Source organism: Aspergillus tanneri (assembly GCF_003426965.1).
Source record: "Aspergillus tanneri strain NIH1004 chromosome Unknown AapTan_1_pilon_pilon_pilon, whole genome shotgun sequence".
In the NCBI taxonomy this organism is placed as follows: Eukaryota; Fungi; Ascomycota; class Eurotiomycetes; order Eurotiales; family Aspergillaceae; genus Aspergillus; species Aspergillus tanneri.
Window position 1 is genome coordinate 3,538,718 of NW_022984628.1, and position 17,350 is coordinate 3,556,067.

The window sequence follows — 17,350 nt, forward strand, 5'->3', positions numbered from 1 at the left end:
TAGGCCTAGATACCTGACGCCAAGTCCACCCCACATGGTCAAGACTTGGAAACTCCCAACGAGGATGGCCGTAGATGAAGAGGTCGCCAATCAACTCAATATTGCCTGAGAATGATATTGAGCCCTCCCCATGGTTGACAGTCGAGTGGATGGGATGAACTCAATCCCCTTCTTATGAGAGAGAGAGAGAGAGAGAGAGAGCGTGATGAAGGTGTGACAAATAAATAGGGCGTATTGGTGGAACGTCCCACTTCCCCGCGTCCCGCACCATGGTATAGTATCGTATGGTACCGTACTTGGCAGGTACCGTACCAGCTGCGTATGAGCTAACTGTACCTATCATAGCGCGTCGGACTCTGCAACTCGACATTTTTCTATTGATAGCTCACCGCCCACAGTGCCCAAGCAAACGGTGAAGCGGTCAGCTGATGGATGCCTGCCCTGTCAGGCCAAAAAGATCGCGATTTTCGCTAGCTTTCAATCCTGCGTCCTCATCCCCAGCGATGCCATCTCTCGCGAATATGGCCTCGTCGTCGGATGATCTTGCCGCTCGTTTCGAGCATTTCTTCGAGCAGGATGCTGAGAGAGCCAAGCTGATCAAAGTAAGCACCCCTATCAGGTGTCCACATTCTTCTTGAGAGTGAGAGATTGATTGATTGACAATGGCATCCATCCCTTTGTCATCTGTGTAGCTCCTACTCGAGAAAACGCACGAATATAAGACCCTCTTGGAGAATGTTAATATTGAGTTGGAGCACGAACGAGAATCTCGCACCCGCTACCAGTTAGAGCTCCGTTCACTGCGCGACCGGAATAAATCCTTGGACCAGGCACTTGTAAGGAGACCGAATCAGGCCATTCATCGGGCTGGGAGCTGACAGATTGACGGATGGACAGAATCAAGAGCCCTATGTGACCGTGCTGGTGGACGGTGATGGCGCTATTTTCCGGGACGAGCTGCTGCAAGACCCCCAGAAAGGCGCCCCGGAGGCAGCCGTACGACTGCGCCAGGCGGTGCGCGCCTATCTGAAGGACACTCCCCTAGGCACCGAGCACATCCCCATTATCGTACGCATCTTTGTTAATCTTAATGGTCTGGCGAGGTCGCTGTATGCGGCCGGCGTCGTCGACACCGAGAGCCACATGCGCACCTTCGCCGAACTCTTTACTAATAGCCGCGCTGAGTTTGATTTTGTGAACGTCGGTCATGGCAAGGAGAATGCCGATTCTAAGATGAGAAGTAAGCTCTGCCATGCGTCCCCGACCTGTTGTTCTGACGACAGTAGAGATGCTCAGCCACTACTACCATAATATTCAGTGCAAGAAAATCTTCTTCGCTGGCTGCCACGACAACGGCTATCTCCACGAGCTGCGCCAGCACGAGGGGGATGCCGATGCTAAAGAACGCATTGTTCTGCTGGAGACCACTCCGGCCCAGCCGTCCTTTACCTCGCTAAACTTCGCCATGACCCGCTTTGATTCCGTCTTCCGCACGGAGCCCTTGACCAGCGACCCCAGGCAGCGTGCGGCGGCGGCCCCTCTATCTCTCTCCCCGACGAAGCCCGCCGTTGAGGTCCATCCCTGTATTAGACCAGCCTCCACCCCGTCGCCCGCGCCCGCGGAGAGCATCGCGAGTTCGGGCAACGGCGGCATCTCCATTAAGTACCCGACGGCGGCGGCGGCGACGAGCTACGCGACGGCGGGGGGCACCAATGGCCACCAGAATATATCTATTACGTCGACTAAGCCTAGAGCGCCCCGCGTCATCGACTATAATATCCATGGCCAACGGCTAGATCCGCCCAACAGGCACCCGGGCCAGTCCCCGGACCAGGTCACCTACAAGGAGAAGTTCGAGAAGATTAAACCCAAGGCGTTCTGCAACGCGTTGTACCTCACGGGGCGGTGCGAGCGACAGCATATATGTCCGATGGAACACGGGGTGAAGCTCACCCCGGGCGAGGTGGCCATCCATCGATACAAGGCGCGCACCACCCTGTGTCCCAATGGGCCGGAGTGCGAGATCTACAGCTGCTACCTGAGTCACCACTGTCCCTTTGGGCAGTTCTGCCAGCGGGGAGCGGACTGCAAGTTTGGCGGGACCATGTTTGGTGACCTCCATTTCTCGAAGAGTGACATGGAAGTCGAGTGAGTACTCCTGGTTATCTATCGTTGGAATCGTTCTGCTTACCGTGATAGTATCCGATGGATCGAAGGTAGCGACTTCCCGGTTCGGCCTAATCCTTGAATCTACTACTAAGATCATTTTATTAAATCTTTAAACGATCGTTGGGATCGACGGGAGGGGGGTTTGGTGGCACAACATCGGGGCTACCCCCGAGGGGTATATGTTAAGATTGTCCATAGTCTTTTTTTCTTTTTTGGTTTTTCACGTACGATAGGATCTATTTTGGATGTGAAATAGAGATTAACCGAACGTCCCGATCTTCTTCTCGATAGTAGACTCTCTTGTCTCCGTGCGATTGCCTAGAATCTGTCCATCCTATCCCGGATGCCTTCTGTCAATACATATGGACCAGGATTCCTGGCAGATTAATGATTTAGTGGGAGGGGTAACCAGTCAGGACTGGGATTATGCATGATGACACGCTATGACGGCCAATGAACACATTTCCTCCTGCGTGAGGGGACTGGAGCTGTTTTCCGATAAACGTATATGTGTCCGCCGTTATTCTCGAATCCTCCAGATTGACAGCTTCATCTTCCATCCCCCCATCAATATGCCTCAGGAACAGCATCTCGATGTCCTAGTGGTCGGTACCGGGTTCTCCGGCATCTACACCCTGCACTCGATGCTCCAACAGGGGTTGACCACGAAAGCCATTGACTCGGCGCCTGATGTTGGTGGCACCTGGTACTGGAACTCCTACCCGGGTGCCATGAGCGACACCTGGAACCACATGTATCGATACACGTTTGACGACGAGCTCCTCCGCACCTACCCCTTATCTCAATGGTTCGCCACCCAGCCCGAGATACTCGAGTACCTGCGACATGTAGTGGAGCGGCATCGTCTGCGCCCGCACATGCAATTCCAGACGGAGATGACGAGCGCCACGTGGGATGATCATGCGGGCGTGTGGCGCGTGCAATGCCAGACGGGGGACGTCTTCGTGGTGCGATATCTGGTCACCGCGCTGGGGCTCCTGCACAGGGCTTACTTGCCGGATATCCCCGGGGCCTCAAGCTTCCAGGGCGAGATCGTGCACAGTGCCGCCTGGCGCCCCGAACTGACGGTGGAGAACAAGCGTGTCGGCGTAATCGGGGTCGGGTCCACGGGCGTGCAGATCGTGACGGCCGTTGCCAGTCAGGTCCAGTCGCTGCACGTCTTTATCCGACGGCCGCAGTACAGCGTGCCCAGCGGCAATCGACCCATGACGCCTGAAGAGCGCCAGGACATCGTGAACCGATACCCCCAGATTATGCGGGAGGCGCGCACCTCGTTCATCGCCATGGGATTCCCCGAGCCGTCGCGCACCCTGATGTCGCTGGCGCCGGACGACCGCGAGAAGCTGCTAGAGGACCTGTGGCAGGGAGGCAACGGGATGCGGTTCATGTTTGGCGGGTTCGCCGATGCCATCACCGACGCCGCGGCTTGTGAAGTTATCAGCGAGTTTCTGCGCAAGAAGATCGCCAGTATCGTGCGCGACCCGCAGAAACGCGCGGTACTGACGCCGCGAGAACTGTTTGCGCGCCGACCCCTCTGCGACAGCGGCTACTACGAGCAGTACAACCGGGAGAATGTGTTCGCGGTGGACGCGCAGACACATCCTATTGTCGAGATCACACCGCGCGGCATCCGCACGGCTGACGACACCGAGTATGAGCTGGACGTGATCATCTTCGCGACGGGGTTCGACGCGATGGATGGCAGCTACAATCGAATTGAGATCCGCGGACGGGACGGGCAGCTCCTACGCGACAAATGGCAGCAGGGCCCCATCAGCTACCTGGGGATCGGGATATCGGGATTCCCGAACCTGTTTATGCTGAATGGACCCAACGGGGGATTTGTGAACGTCCCGCCACTCACAGAGACCAACGTGGAGTTTGTGAGGGACCTTGTGCGGCACGCGGAGACCGTCTCGCGACGTCGGGGACGCCGGTGCGATATCGAGCCTACGGGAGAGAGCGAAGATGCCTGGACGCAGCTCGCTCGGTCGTCGGTAGACGCCACGCTCTTCCCCCGCGTGCCGCAGTGGCTGACGGGCCGCAACGTGCCGGGCAAGTCGAAGGTTGTACCGTTTTATTTCGGGGGGTTGGCGAGGCTTCGTGCCAAATTAGCGGAGGTACAGACTAGAGGATACGAGGGGTTCAAGGGACTGGAAGAGGATTTGACACGGTTATGATTCTACGACTGGGGTAGAGGGTTACCAGTATGATGAGCCCATGGATAGAATACCTGCCAGAACCTGAAGCTTTCTTCTTGGTGCTTGGGTATTCATATCAGATGGGAATTTCATATGTATTCGTTGGTTTGTTAACTTTCTGGCAGAAGTGACAGTGGTAAGGGGTATTCAAGTCACCTCCACTGCAATAAATATAGAGCATGTATAGGGAATGAATGATGCCTCTAGTGATACTAAGCCTCACGAATATAAACTTGGCGCACCATCCAGGTGAACGTTATTCCTGATAATGGGAAAACCCCATATTGTTATGACATTTGGTTTAAGCACGCTGCAAACAAGAGAACCGCATCGTAGGACCACTGGAGTTGTTTTTGATATGGTGCCACATGAGATTATTCCAGAACTAAGAATATAGATGGCCCACTATAAATAAGGACCGTCACATACAATGGGCCCTTGGAAATGGCACTAAGGCTTGTACCACTTACTCTTGCGCCGGACCAGACTTAGAGGACAGTTCTGCGATGTATATAGACAAAAGTTACACAACCTCACTTCATCAAATTGGGTCTCAGAAAAATATTTAAGAAATCCAAAGTTTCTGTGATACCAGAATATTTGATTGAGCATGGACCAGTGGAGAGAATTCACCTTATCAGATGCCCTCACAATCCCCCCACCCGAGATTTTCTTTCTACTGTAAGTGCTAGATATACCACGGTTATTGACGCAGCCGCATTCTTCTACCAGTGGAGACTTCATCCTCCTACATGCCCAGACAGATGTAATTATATAAAGAGTTGCAGATCCTCTCCTGTGAAATTATATAAAACCTAGAGTTATATATTATACTACGTAACTAATAGAGCTCTGTATTTCAGACACCATTCTAGCAATTACTGTATCAGCCTGTGATTATAGGTTATAATTAATATGAATACATCCATGGATATGCAGCCTTCTTCTCAATTCTACTTATTAAATATTTATATAAGTTAGGTATATCATATATATGTATAGAGCTAAGCAGTGTGCTGAATGGAGTAAAACAGTAATAGATATGGATTGTGTGAGGGACCAGCTATGGAAAGAGGCATGAAAATGAAAAGGTGTGTAAGGCACCTGGATATATACATATCATACGTATACCAGATCCTCTCGCTTAATCTCAAGTCTCGTCCTCGCGAATCTCGTCGACATCCCGATTAAGACCACCAAGATGCTTTACACATAGCCTGTAGGCTGTTGCTCGATTCTACAGAGATAAAAGTTCGACATGACAATACATAGGATCGGGTGCCTCAGTGGAGGTAACAATATATGAAGTCCTGTATACATGATGCAAAGAAATACTTGCTAACTGCCTGGAAAGCTTCTGCACTGCCCAGTGGTACAGTACATTAAGTAGAAACGATGTTCAAGCAGTTTGCCTATCAACATCGTCATTTGCCCGGCCAATTCTCAGACCGTACGATTGCCATAGAGATCGCCACTTCACTGCATGCACTATCAAGAATCGCAAAAGCATTGTTAAGGAATTCACGGGTACATTTGCTTCTTACCCATCCCTTATCCAGCTCCAATGTTCCTACCTCGACACTACGGAAACGAAAAACCCCCGTTATTTTCTCAACCGACACGATCCATATATTTGAGATGGACAACAGGCGCAACCTCCTCCAAGTAGCTGATGCGAGAAGCCCACGTAATGATAGGCGACGAGTTTTTCTACGTGCGGGGATTGGTGAACAATGAGGAGTTCAGCGTAGCTAAGCAGATTATTGCTAGAGCCAAGGAGGAATTCATACGAAAGCATGCACGCACCAACGAAGAGCTAGAGTTAGAGCATGCTTGGCTGTTTCAATAATTGCTTCTCAATGGATACATGAATTCTTAGGCATCGGGAAAGTATGAAACTACAGCAGGTAGAATACTAAATTTACAGAATCCCGAGTTAGGGAGGAAGTACTTCCGCGTAAGAAAGTGTTTGGATTCTATAACACGTTGAGCAGGTTTCCCCGGCGAAACTTAGCCATTCTTCTCAACCATGTCGACCGTGGCGTCTAGAATTCCATAACGAGGTGTTGTTCTGGACTTTTCCCCCTTTACTAGAACCGTTTTAAAAAAAATTAAATTAAATTAAAAGCGGAAATCTCAGTCGTTCGAAGCAATTTCCCCCACAAGGGCCAAGAAGCCTGGGCTGGAAGGCTGGGCATTTCCGCCGATGTCGCAAATCGGTGGCAAGTAGGAGAAGTACGATGGCCAGTTAATTGAATATTGTCGTTTCTATCTAGTTTATAGCTTTGTAGCTTTGCAGTCCTGTACATATATCTGATCGGATGAGTGTGATAGCGGATCAATGGATGATTATTCATCTTCTCTCTTCCCATTCTCCTCTCTCCCTCCTCTCTCCCAACATCAGTCTCCCATCATCCATCTCTCATCATCCATCTCTCATCTCCCATCTCTCATCTCCCATCTCTTAACGTAATCAAAACTCCTCCAGGTTCCACTGTCTTGGCCTCGCAGTCTCCGACCCTCTCCGACTCCCAGACTCAAGCTCTCGTATTTTCCAAACAAGCGTCCTCGCCCGGACTATGCCAAGGTGCGCCACTAGGTTTCCGAGGAGTAGTAGGGAAGCCGATTTCCGGTTTTGTGCCTGGCCTTCCATCCGTCCGGCTCGGGGGCAAAGAGGGCCCGGCTTCTCATTGGGGAGGATGTGGCCGGCGTGTCTGGGGTAAATCCTGGAGAATGTCAGGCGTTGGCTGACAGTTTTGCTTGGCCGTGCTCGGTCTGGTTCCGTGTTTCCACCGAACCAGACTTGAAATGGAGGATATTGCGGGGTAGACGGACGAATTCCGCAGTATGCGTGCTTATACTGTATGATCCTATCTCATTCGCCTAGCCAGTCTGATATTTCTCCATAATCTGACCAGGAATTACTACAGATCAACTTCAGCTGACCTGATCTGAGTCCCTCCGTCCACCGTCTGAGACTCTGAGTATGTACTGCGTCCACGGTTTTGACTGTGGGCAGGATCACTGGGACAGTTAGCGTTCCTGGGCAGATCCTCTCCCGAACAGTATACGATGTTCACCACACTCGAGGCTGGCCATGACATGCTTAGGCTCTTGGCAACATCTTGGCTCCGCCAGATATGACGCTTGTCGCGGGGAATGTCGGCTCGCACCCGCTGGAGGACGTGGAGCGCCGCAATATCAGAGCGTCACGCGGGGTCTGCCATGGCTCCCCCGTGGAGAAATTCACGAAGTGGTGGTGGTCGAGGGTGAACCGGGTATATAAAGGATGGCGGGGGAGGGGTGGGATTACCTCCCTTCCCTTATCTTCCACACGTCCTCTTTCTTTTTCTAGTAGAATTGTACATCAGATGGCTTCCAACGAACCCGCTGATCCCATCCCCAAAGGCTCTTGGGCCACCGCCAAACAGGCGTGGGGGGACCTGTTCATCTGGAAGCAGCGTGTGGAAGTCACCAATGAGTACGGGGAGACCCGAACCGAATGGCAGGCTCCCGCTCCCATCGAGAACCCAATCAGTCTGTGCATGCAGTTGAGCGCGCGCGACTGGCTGTTCTTCCTAGTGGGATTGGCAGCCTGGACGGCCGATGCCTTCGACTTCCACGCGCTGTCTATCCAGACTGTCAAGCTGTCCAAGTACTATGGCCGTTCCAAAACGGACATCACGACTGCCATCACCCTGACTCTCCTGCTGCGTAGTGTGGGTGCCGCCTTCTTCGGTCTGGCCGGTGACAAGTTCGGCCGCAAGTGGCCTATGGTCTTGAACATGATCGTTCTGGGGCTGCTGCAGATTGCCACCATCTACAGTCACACGTTCCAGCAATTCCTGGCTGTGCGCAGCTTGTTTGGTCTGTTCATGGGAGGTGTGTACGGTAATGCTATTGCCATGGCCTTGGAGCATTGTCCGTAAGTACACTCACATATAAGTATATCTCAATACTGACACACGACAGGGTCAATGCCCGTGGTCTCATGTCGGGAATCCTCCAGCAAGGTTATTCGATGGGATATGTTTTCGCCGCCTGTGCCAATCTGGGTGTGGGCGGCAGCACGGATAGTTGGAAGACCGTGTTCTGGATCGCAGGTGTGTCATCGATTTGCCCATGTATTGGACCCGTGCATAGCTAACGCCCTGCAGCGGGAATCTCCATCGGTGTCGGGGTTATTCGAATTTTCTTTCCCGAATCTAAGCAGTTCATCGAGGCCAAGAAGGCCGGACATAAGTCGAAGGACGCCAAGGCATTCTGGCAGGAGACGAAGCAGATGTTGCACCAGGAGTGGAAGATGTGCGTCTACTGCGTGATTCTGATGACGTGGGTTAGTAGACGAAGCAAGCAAAATGCAAGCACAAGTAATCGTTCTAATGGCTCTAGTTCAACTACTACTCGCACACCTCTCAAGATTCCTACACGACCTTCATGTTGACGCAGAAAGGCATGGTGAACTCGCAGGCGTCGCGCGCCTCTATTCTCATGAAGACAGGCGCCTGCGTCGGCGGCACGATTATCGGATACCTGTCGCAGTTCTTTGGACGGCGGCGCGCTATTATCGTGTCGGCCTTGGTGTCCGCGATTCTCATCCCGGCGTGGATCCTGCCCACGTCAGAGCGGTCGCTCAGCGCGACGGGGTTCTTCATGCAGTTCTTCGTGCAGGGGGCCTGGGGAGTGATCCCGATCCATCTGAACGAGCTCTCACCGCCGGCCTTCCGGTCCTCGTTTCCTGGTATGCCCCTTGATTCTCTTGATCGGTGTGGTTGGAATTGAACTGACAAGACAGGTATCACGTATCAACTTGGAAATATGATCTCGTCGCCGTCGGCGCAGATCATCAACGCCATTGCGGAGAAGACGTTCGTGAAGGGACACTCTGGGGAACCGGCGCCGGCGTACGGGCCTACGATGGGAGTGGCAACGGCGATTATTGCGACGGGGATCGCGGTGACAACGGCATTTGGCCCGGAGAAGCGTGGCCGACGGTTCGAGACGGCAGTGGCTGGGGTGGACACGGCAGTGTCGAAGGATGTAGAGGCAGGGTATGAGATGGAGAAGAGGGTTGAGGAGAGGGTTGAGCGTGCTGGTTAATAGCATAGACTCTATACTAGCATTCTGATATCCAATTTGAGTATTTTATCCCTTCAACTCGAGATTCACAGTCGGCTCAATTTGCGGGCGATTGAATCTATTCTATAAGCCACTCCTTGAGCTGGATCAGGTATCCGATAGATACAGTCGTAGTATCAAACCAAGACATACATTCTACAATTCCAGGCTTCGCCTCTCTTGAGAGAGATCGATGTTGGATGCCTTAAAGTTTTGAGGGCGACGTGTCTTGACAATAGCCAGTGTACAAATCTCTATGCCGTAAGATGAGACCTGCACTAACCCCGGACAGCAGAAACCATGCAGGATGCCAACTCTGTCTGAGCTGTCGATCTATTCTTGGATATGTCCGGCCCTGTTATGTCTTAAGGTCCTAGCAGATCAGCGTCAGTGGTGTGGTTTCTCAGTTAGTCCATGTGGCCGCCTTATTGTGTATGTAGAGTTGGATCTATCTTACATGTCTCATCCTTTCTTGTATACTGGCATAGATATAAGTAACCTGAAAAGATATAAAGGGTGTTCTTTCTTTCACCATCTCATCCATTCTCTATCATCAGTATACAATCACACTCACAATCTACTTTCAATCTACAAAAGATCAAGACAAAATGAAGGCCATCCTCTCCCTCTCCCTCTTCCTAACTGGCTCCCTGGCTGCGAGCGTCCAAATCAGCGACCTCTGGGCCAATACCTCCAAACGCAGCAACGGCGCCAGCATGCATTTCACCCTGACCGATCCCAACTATCCAGCAGATACTCCAACCGAATGCAACCTGATCTGGTCTCCTTCCTGTCTTCCCCTCCATACAATCCATAATATCTATACTAATGATATATAGGGGCTATGGATCCAACCCCAAAGAAAACGCGCGCTGCAACAACGGACAGTATTATATCCGCTTTCCGCAGGGGATCCAAGATATCGGACACTTTACCCTGGAACTGGAACGCGTGGATGGCCCTATTGCTGAGAAAGGCCAGGTCCTGTTGAGTGACAATGCGAATGGAGATGCGCCGGGGACGAAGTGGATCTGTCAGCAGGAGCCTCAGCCTGGGGTGACGGAGCGGTGTGCTTATGAGGGAGTTTTGGAGGTTCAGGTCTAATCTCTGTATTAATCTATTCTCTGGGTTAGTCTGTGGTTTGTTTTGGTTGGGTTGGGTTGAGTTGTGAAGATAGGATAATAGAGAGGAGATACTAGGAGAGAACGTGATCTGTGAGCCCTAAGAATCTATTTTCTCTAATATTCTGTCAATCGCCATGTCAGTTATCAAGATAGACAAGAATAATTTCAAGATCAAGTTTCAAGGCGGGTGATGTCATGAGCGATTATTTCCATCCATTGGTTCCATGGATCAATCCCCCCTTTGATCCTTTTAACCACGCATCACGTATAACTATCATGACTGTGGACAAACTCATCAATCAATTTCACGCTCCACCACATCCATGGATACCTCTCCCCTCCGGCTGCTACATCACTACATCTACATCGTGGTCTGCCTTCTGCTGGCCTCCGTCATCTTCTACCTGCCCGGAAGTGTCTCCTACACCGACTCCCTCCTGCTCGCCTCCGGCGCCGCCACCCAGACCGGCCTGAATCCCATCGATCTCCACCGTCTCCATGTCGTGCAGCAGGGTGTCCTCTGGGTCGTGCCCATGGTCACCAATGTTGTCTTCATGCATTCCCTGCTTGTCCTGATCCGTCTCTACTGGTTTCGCAGACGCTTCCGTCACGCCATCCGCGACGCCAAAGCCCTGTGTCGCACCCAGCGTCAACGATTGAACCAGCATCTGCGCGATCTCGTCAGTCAAGGCGCTGTCCAAATCAGTCGACCGACCATTCCCGTCGCGCGCGAGAGTGAGGAACAGCCGTTGCTGGAGAATGACGCAGAGTCGTCGCGCAAATACCAGGCCACCACCCCTCACATCACCTTTGACGACGAGCACGACCCCGACTCCAAACCACGTCATCGGTCCTTCTCGAGCGCCGTTTCCCGTCGTCGGTCGCAGTCCGAATCCGGCGACGTGCTGCACGACGCCAACGGCTCCCTGCCACCCTTGATGTGGCAGGCCTCTATCGCCAGTTACTCTGACTGGGACGAGGCGCAGAAGGAGGAACTGGGCGGCATCGAGTATCGCGCGCTGAAGACCCTGCTGATCATCCTGGTTGGCTACTTCCTCGCCTTCCATCTGCTGGGGATCGTGCTGTTTGTCGCCTGGACGATGCTGAGTCGACGGGATGACCCTGTCTTCTCGCATCTCCACGTCGCCCCGGCATGGTGGGCTGTCTTCACCGCGGGTTCGGCCTTCAATGACCTGGGCTATACCCTGACGCCGGATTCTTTGATCTCCTTCCGCACCGCCGCTTTCCCCCAGCTGGTCATGACCTTTCTTATCGTCGTCGGCAATACTGGGTTCCCCTGCATGTTGCGTCTGATTATCTGGCTGCTCTCCAAGATGTCCTCCTACGGCTCTCAGTTGGACGAGGAACTGCAGTATCTCCTGAACCACCCGCGACGCTGCTTCACACTGCTCTTTCCGAGTGCCGAGACCTGGCGACTGGCGGCGGTGCTCTTATTGCTCAACGCGATCGATCTGATCATTTTCTACAGTCTCCAGGAGGTATGTTCTTCTTCTCCTTCTCCTCCTCCTCCTCCTCCTCCTCCTTCTTCTTGCCTGGTCTGACGATTGTAGATCCCGAGTGCCCCTGGCATCCGATTCGTTAACGCCCTCTTCCAGATCGCATCGACGCGCACGGCGGGATTCAGTATCACGGCCCTGGGACAGCTGCACCCGGCGGTGCAGGTCTCCTTCATGGTCATGATGTACATCTCGGCGTTCCCCATCGCCATCGCCATCCGTAAGACCAATGTGTACGAGGAGAAAAGCCTTGGCATCTACCACGCGGACGAAGACACCACCACCGAGGGGGGGGAGGAAGAGAATACTGCGAAACCGCACGCCAACCGCGGGCTGACGGCGCACATTCAGCGCCAACTGGGGTTCGACCTGTGGTACGTGATGCTGGGGTTTTTCCTAGTAGCGGTGGCGGAGGGGTCGCGATTGCAGCAGCACCGCGATGATCTGGCATTCTCGCTATTCCCGATCCTGTTCGAGATTGTGTCCGCCTACGGGACGGTGGGGTTATCGTTGGGATATCCCCGGACAGAGACCAGTCTATGTGGGGAGTTTAGCATAATATCCAAATTAGTGGTGGTGGCGATGCAGGTGCGTGGGCGGCATCGAGGTCTACCGCATGCGCTAGACCATGCCATTCTACTACCGGTGGAAGAGCAGGGGCAGGGAGAATGGCCGTGGAAACGGTGGTTGAAGCGACGGGGGTCGAATCTGAGTAGTTTTTTTCACGATTCTGTATAGTCTATAGTGTATAGTCAGCGTTAATCTAGAACATCGTATTAACTATCAAATCAATGGAAACAAATCTCCACAGATTAACCGACCCAGAGAATGACAGGGAGTCAATGACTTCACGGAGGATACGATGTTTCCGAGCCCGACCAAGAACCATGACTGAGCAGTGGTCCACTGCCAATATCCACCTCCAGCCCTACGGGGACGATCTGACCGAGGCCGGACGAGAATCTCCGATCCACGGATCTGTCGGAGTCGGGGTTAACAGTCCGTTATTCATCAGAGTGATTAGTTGTGCTTACTGGTTACTCCGTATATCCGTTTATGAATAATCAACGAGGATTAGTTAATCATCTGGTCGTGACGTCAACACATGATGGACAGAATCCGATTGTTGGACAATCAACTTTATTCTGCCTCGGATATGGATATGGATCAGTATCAGTTTTTGTCTGGGCAGAATCCGTCTGAGCTCTGAGGGCTAGACTAGATTCACCGAGCGTCTAGAAACGAAGATGAATCATGACTCTGTACATTTCAGCACAGCCAGGAGCAGTCAAAGAATCTGGTAGCCTTTATTTAACGTGTAGCCCCGACTACGTGTCAATGCACGATCTAGGCATCCAGATGATCCAGGGAGAAGAAAGAGTCAGAGAGCAAGTACGAGACAGAGCCTTGGTCCGCCTGGCCAGTGGGACTTCGCAATCGAACCAGCGGGAATACGAATTTCCCTTTTGGGATAAGCCGGTAGAGTCTAAGTTCAGTTATTTTGATGCTGACTTTTTATCCTAGTATCCTTGTGCTGTAATACTTCTGGAGGAATACTGCTGTGTATATAGAATAGCTTAGGAATACACGATAGGCTTCCAATCGGATCACTAATTACGGAGTAAGGCAGAATGTCTCTGTCAGCAGATGAATAATCTCCTTAATATGACCAATATCCTCATCCGGGGAACCGCACAGAGCATAAATAGGGTAATTCTCGGAACTCGTCAGAAGCCGGAAGATGAACAAAATTTGTCAGCGGAGCCTCGCTGACTCACAGCAACACTCATTCATTGGTTCCTTCGCCAGGCGGTCAGGAGTCTAGGTATCGGATTGGGCAGATTTTTCAGACGATCCTTGGCTGGAGGGGCTGTTTTTGACTTTTTTTTTTTTTTTTCGTAGTTATGGATTCGCGATGCCGTAAGTCCGACTGCCGATCGGAACCGGGAGCCACTACAAAGCATAAAAAAAATTTTAAAAAAAAAAATAGAGTCGAGAGCTAAGCACAGGGAATTAAAAGAAAGGTTCAGCCTGCGTCGTGAGGTGGATATATCAAGACTTCGTCACTCATCTCTGATCACTTTGTTTAATCCCCTTTATTTCCATCTTGTCCAAACCGACACTTGCATCTTGCCGAAGCCTACCACCACATACCATAGGATATAATTATTCTACCTATACATTTCACCAGGCACCCACACATCCACTCAGACTTCCGCAAATCCACCAACAACAGTGGATCTATCTGCCTGACTTTTCTTCACAATATATGCCTGATTGAATTCAGGAGAATATTCGAGACTACGGAGAATAATTACTACTTATTCCCTCGAAAGTACAAGCAGGGCTTGGCTAGTGTGACTCACCGCCTGACTAGTCACCGCCGGAAAAAGAAGGCTGCTGCCTGAGTCACATCCGGGTTTCATAAGCACATCAATCGCGGCCTAGGCGGCTACTATTGCGCCATGTCTTCATCTTCTTCTTCCTCTTTTTCTTCCCCCATCTCTGCCTCTGCTTCCCTTCCTCAGACTTTCTCCTCCCCCAGCTCCTACTTCACCTCTCTGGCCCGTCGCCGTCAACAGAAGAAAATGAGCATCACCCAAACATACTACCTCGCCCACACCGCCCGCAAGAAGCTGACCCGCGAGGCTCAGCGGGCGGACCATGACCTACGTCTGCTAGTCGGCCACGCCAACCTTCTGGATTCCCTCATGCTGGACCTCACTGCCGCCGAACAAGAACAAGAGCGATGGTTCAACCAAACCGTCAGCGGCGTCGCCAAGTCCACTGCGGAATCGGAGCGTCGCATCCAATGGGCCGACACCGTTGTCGAGGAGCCCGAGGAAGACTGGAATGGGGAGGACATCTCGGATGTCGACTCCGACGTCAGCGACGATTCAGACTTGGAAGAAGATGAAGGTTATGATTCAAATCTCTATACGCCCGTCCGCCGACGGGCACCGTCACCCGTCGCGGTGATCCGCGAGAGAGAAGTAGAGGACTATGATTCCGACTCGGATTCGGACTTTGAATACGACGATGCCGAGGATCTAGAGGAATTGACCCTGACTCGATCCCCGTCTCGACAATCGCCGCCTGAATTGTCCATGGACTCGGATGAGGAGTCCGAGGATGACTCTATGCCTCCATCACCCTTGCAACCGACCCTGGAATCCTTCAATGAGAAGGAGGCTCAGCCTACGGAGATCCCGCTGTCCGATGCCGAATTGGATCGCAGTTATTACATCTCTAATCAACCACAGAATCTGATCGAAGCTTATTGATCGGTACTGTTGTATGATATGATGTATCATTATCTCTTGGGTTGGGCATAGCGGGCGGCGTTTGAAATGATTCTTTGGAAGGGTCATGAATTGCATATACGGTGTTTCAGTGCCTAATTGGCATTTTATTTATTATTGAATTCTCTTCTCTTTGGCATTTGATTATATGGATGATTGATTCCTGTTGGCATGAGATACGATGATGATTATACATAGTTAGATTAAGAATACACTCTTCACTAATACTTATAATATTCTCTTATAAAGAATCTAGTAAAAGTCCTCCCATCACAGATAGATAGTTGGGCACAACATAGCAGATTCCAAGAAAATAGAAGATAGCCTAGGCCTCAAAAAAGCCAAGCCAAGCACACCGCCACTCTCCCCTTAACGTGATGAATCACATGGGTACCCAACCCAACCACGCACAAAGAAATTCGCAATTTACTGCGCCGCTATTAATTTCATCGACTCTATACCTAGGATGCTACTAGGCGCTAAAACCAAGAAATTAGGTTTTTCACCAAACCTAGGTCTCGTACCTGGTCTGAATCCTGTCCATCTGATCTGTCGATCCATCACCTCACATGATTTGATTGATTTGCATCAGCCGGGAATTGCGGCTCCCGCATGCCGAGTTAATCTTATCGCCGCGCGCGGATTATCGGAGACTGTCACTTCCGAGGTCTATCTATCCTTCTTAGATGTACTTATGCTTTGTCCTTGTGATTTGGTCTACATCCGTCCGGATTATAGATCGGATCTTGGGTCATGGATCACATGGGATGGGGAGTGTGGAAAAATGAATGAATCTGTATGCACTAAGCAGGTTCAGCAATCGGATGCACACCTACTATGTACAGAGTGTGAGGATAATTAGATCCAAATTGAATGGGTCTGGATTAACAACTTTGTCCCGTGGACTGAGCATACGGAATACCTTACTCTATAGTGTCTACGCTAACTAAATACTAGTTAAGAGAGTCATTAGAAATAAGCTATATTTAATTTACTGTACCGCATAAAAACGAATGCTAAATATTATTCCAAAGAAACTGACGCTTTATGCTTAATCAAGTGTCTACAGAAGCAAAAAGGACTCGAATTCAGGAAAATATACTCAGAAGCTCTATAACAACGCCTGAGTTGCTTCTGACCACTGCTATGATTTATGTCCGTCCTTGGGCGGCGCAGCTTCCCGTGGTTCGACGCTGATAGGAGCCACAAGCAGCCAGCGATATAAGAGTTTGGTCGGGGCAACCTCGTTAGACTCGAAACTGAATTTTTCGCTGCAGGAAACCACCAGGGTTGTATTGCTCTGGATATGGGCCTGCAGGATCCGACCGTGTTGATATGCCATGAACGAGACTGCCAGGATCTTCGACTGGTAGTACGCCAAATTGAATGAATCCTGACAGAAGAAAAGTCAGACATACAGGTCGAGGCCGATTTTTTCAAACAGCTCCCCATCAAGACGGACCTGCATGGCCATCAGAATGTACACCGGTTCGTAGCGCACCAGGTTGTCATCGGGGCAGATATCTTCATCGTCCTGATGCATTATCGTGGTTAAGTGAGGGGCGCGGTTGTCCTCAAAGTAGTTGATCCTTCTCACCCGATGACGATAGTTCTAGAATCCCAACATGTTCCCGTAGGAGACTGCGTAGTAGGGTAGATCCGTTAGCAAAGCAAGCCCACGGATCAGCGGGCAGTACTCACTCTGCGATCTACCAGCCGGTAACGTGGCGGAGCGTATATCCCGATGGGATATTGAGCCAAATGACACTGTTGATATGGTTCTCCAACACGAGGCCCAACATGGGGGTTGATTGACTTTCGAACCATTCAGATCGGCCTCCCGCTCTCTAGTTGCCTAACCTTTGATTTGGAGCATCCTGGACAGGCTTTCTCGATCT

At 51.3% G+C, this 17,350-nt stretch overlaps 7 protein-coding genes across 7 annotated transcripts; 6 read left to right on the forward strand and 1 right to left on the reverse strand.

Moving 5' to 3' along the window:
• Window positions 1-503: 503 nt before the first annotated feature.
• Window positions 504-2,248, forward strand: ATNIH1004_003156 (uncharacterized protein; the record flags this gene model as incomplete). Its single annotated transcript, XM_033567836.1, has 5 exons — window positions 504-602; window positions 693-836; window positions 898-1,240; window positions 1,287-2,148; window positions 2,200-2,248. The coding sequence occupies 5 exons, from the start codon at window positions 504-506 to the stop codon at window positions 2,246-2,248; spliced, it is 1,497 nt and encodes a 498-aa protein (XP_033429831.1).
• A 493-nt stretch (window positions 2,249-2,741) lies between these two features.
• On the forward strand, window positions 2,742-4,370 carry ATNIH1004_003157 (flavin-containing monooxygenase; the record flags this gene model as incomplete). Its single annotated transcript, XM_033567837.1, has 1 exon — window positions 2,742-4,370. One exon carries the CDS (start codon window positions 2,742-2,744, stop codon window positions 4,368-4,370), a length of 1,629 nt encoding a protein of 542 aa, XP_033429832.1.
• A 3,392-nt stretch (window positions 4,371-7,762) lies between these two features.
• Window positions 7,763-9,491, forward strand: ATNIH1004_003158 (carboxylic acid transport protein; the record flags this gene model as incomplete). The annotated part of the gene is made up of 5 exons (XM_033567838.1): window positions 7,763-8,316; window positions 8,364-8,494; window positions 8,549-8,727; window positions 8,784-9,132; window positions 9,187-9,491. The coding sequence occupies 5 exons, from the start codon at window positions 7,763-7,765 to the stop codon at window positions 9,489-9,491; spliced, it is 1,518 nt and encodes a 505-aa protein (XP_033429833.1).
• A 626-nt stretch (window positions 9,492-10,117) lies between these two features.
• ATNIH1004_003159 (uncharacterized protein) lies at window positions 10,118-10,613 on the forward strand (the record flags this gene model as incomplete). Its single annotated transcript, XM_033567839.1, has 2 exons — window positions 10,118-10,290; window positions 10,349-10,613. The coding sequence occupies 2 exons, from the start codon at window positions 10,118-10,120 to the stop codon at window positions 10,611-10,613; spliced, it is 438 nt and encodes a 145-aa protein (XP_033429834.1).
• A 343-nt stretch (window positions 10,614-10,956) lies between these two features.
• TRK1_2 (low affinity potassium transporter) lies at window positions 10,957-12,866 on the forward strand (the record flags this gene model as incomplete). The annotated part of the gene is made up of 3 exons (XM_033567840.1): window positions 10,957-12,132; window positions 12,205-12,742; window positions 12,808-12,866. 3 exons carry the CDS (start codon window positions 10,957-10,959, stop codon window positions 12,864-12,866), a joined length of 1,773 nt encoding a protein of 590 aa, XP_033429835.1.
• A 1,872-nt stretch (window positions 12,867-14,738) lies between these two features.
• ATNIH1004_003161 (uncharacterized protein) lies at window positions 14,739-15,434 on the forward strand (the record flags this gene model as incomplete). Its single annotated transcript, XM_033567841.1, has 1 exon — window positions 14,739-15,434. One exon carries the CDS (start codon window positions 14,739-14,741, stop codon window positions 15,432-15,434), a length of 696 nt encoding a protein of 231 aa, XP_033429836.1.
• Window positions 15,435-16,596: 1,162 nt separating this feature from the next.
• Window positions 16,597-16,995, reverse strand: ATNIH1004_003162 (uncharacterized protein; the record flags this gene model as incomplete). The annotated part of the gene is made up of 2 exons (XM_033567842.1): window positions 16,597-16,845; window positions 16,915-16,995. 2 exons carry the CDS (start codon window positions 16,993-16,995, stop codon window positions 16,597-16,599), a joined length of 330 nt encoding a protein of 109 aa, XP_033429837.1.
• Between the last annotated feature and the right edge of the window lie 355 nt (window positions 16,996-17,350).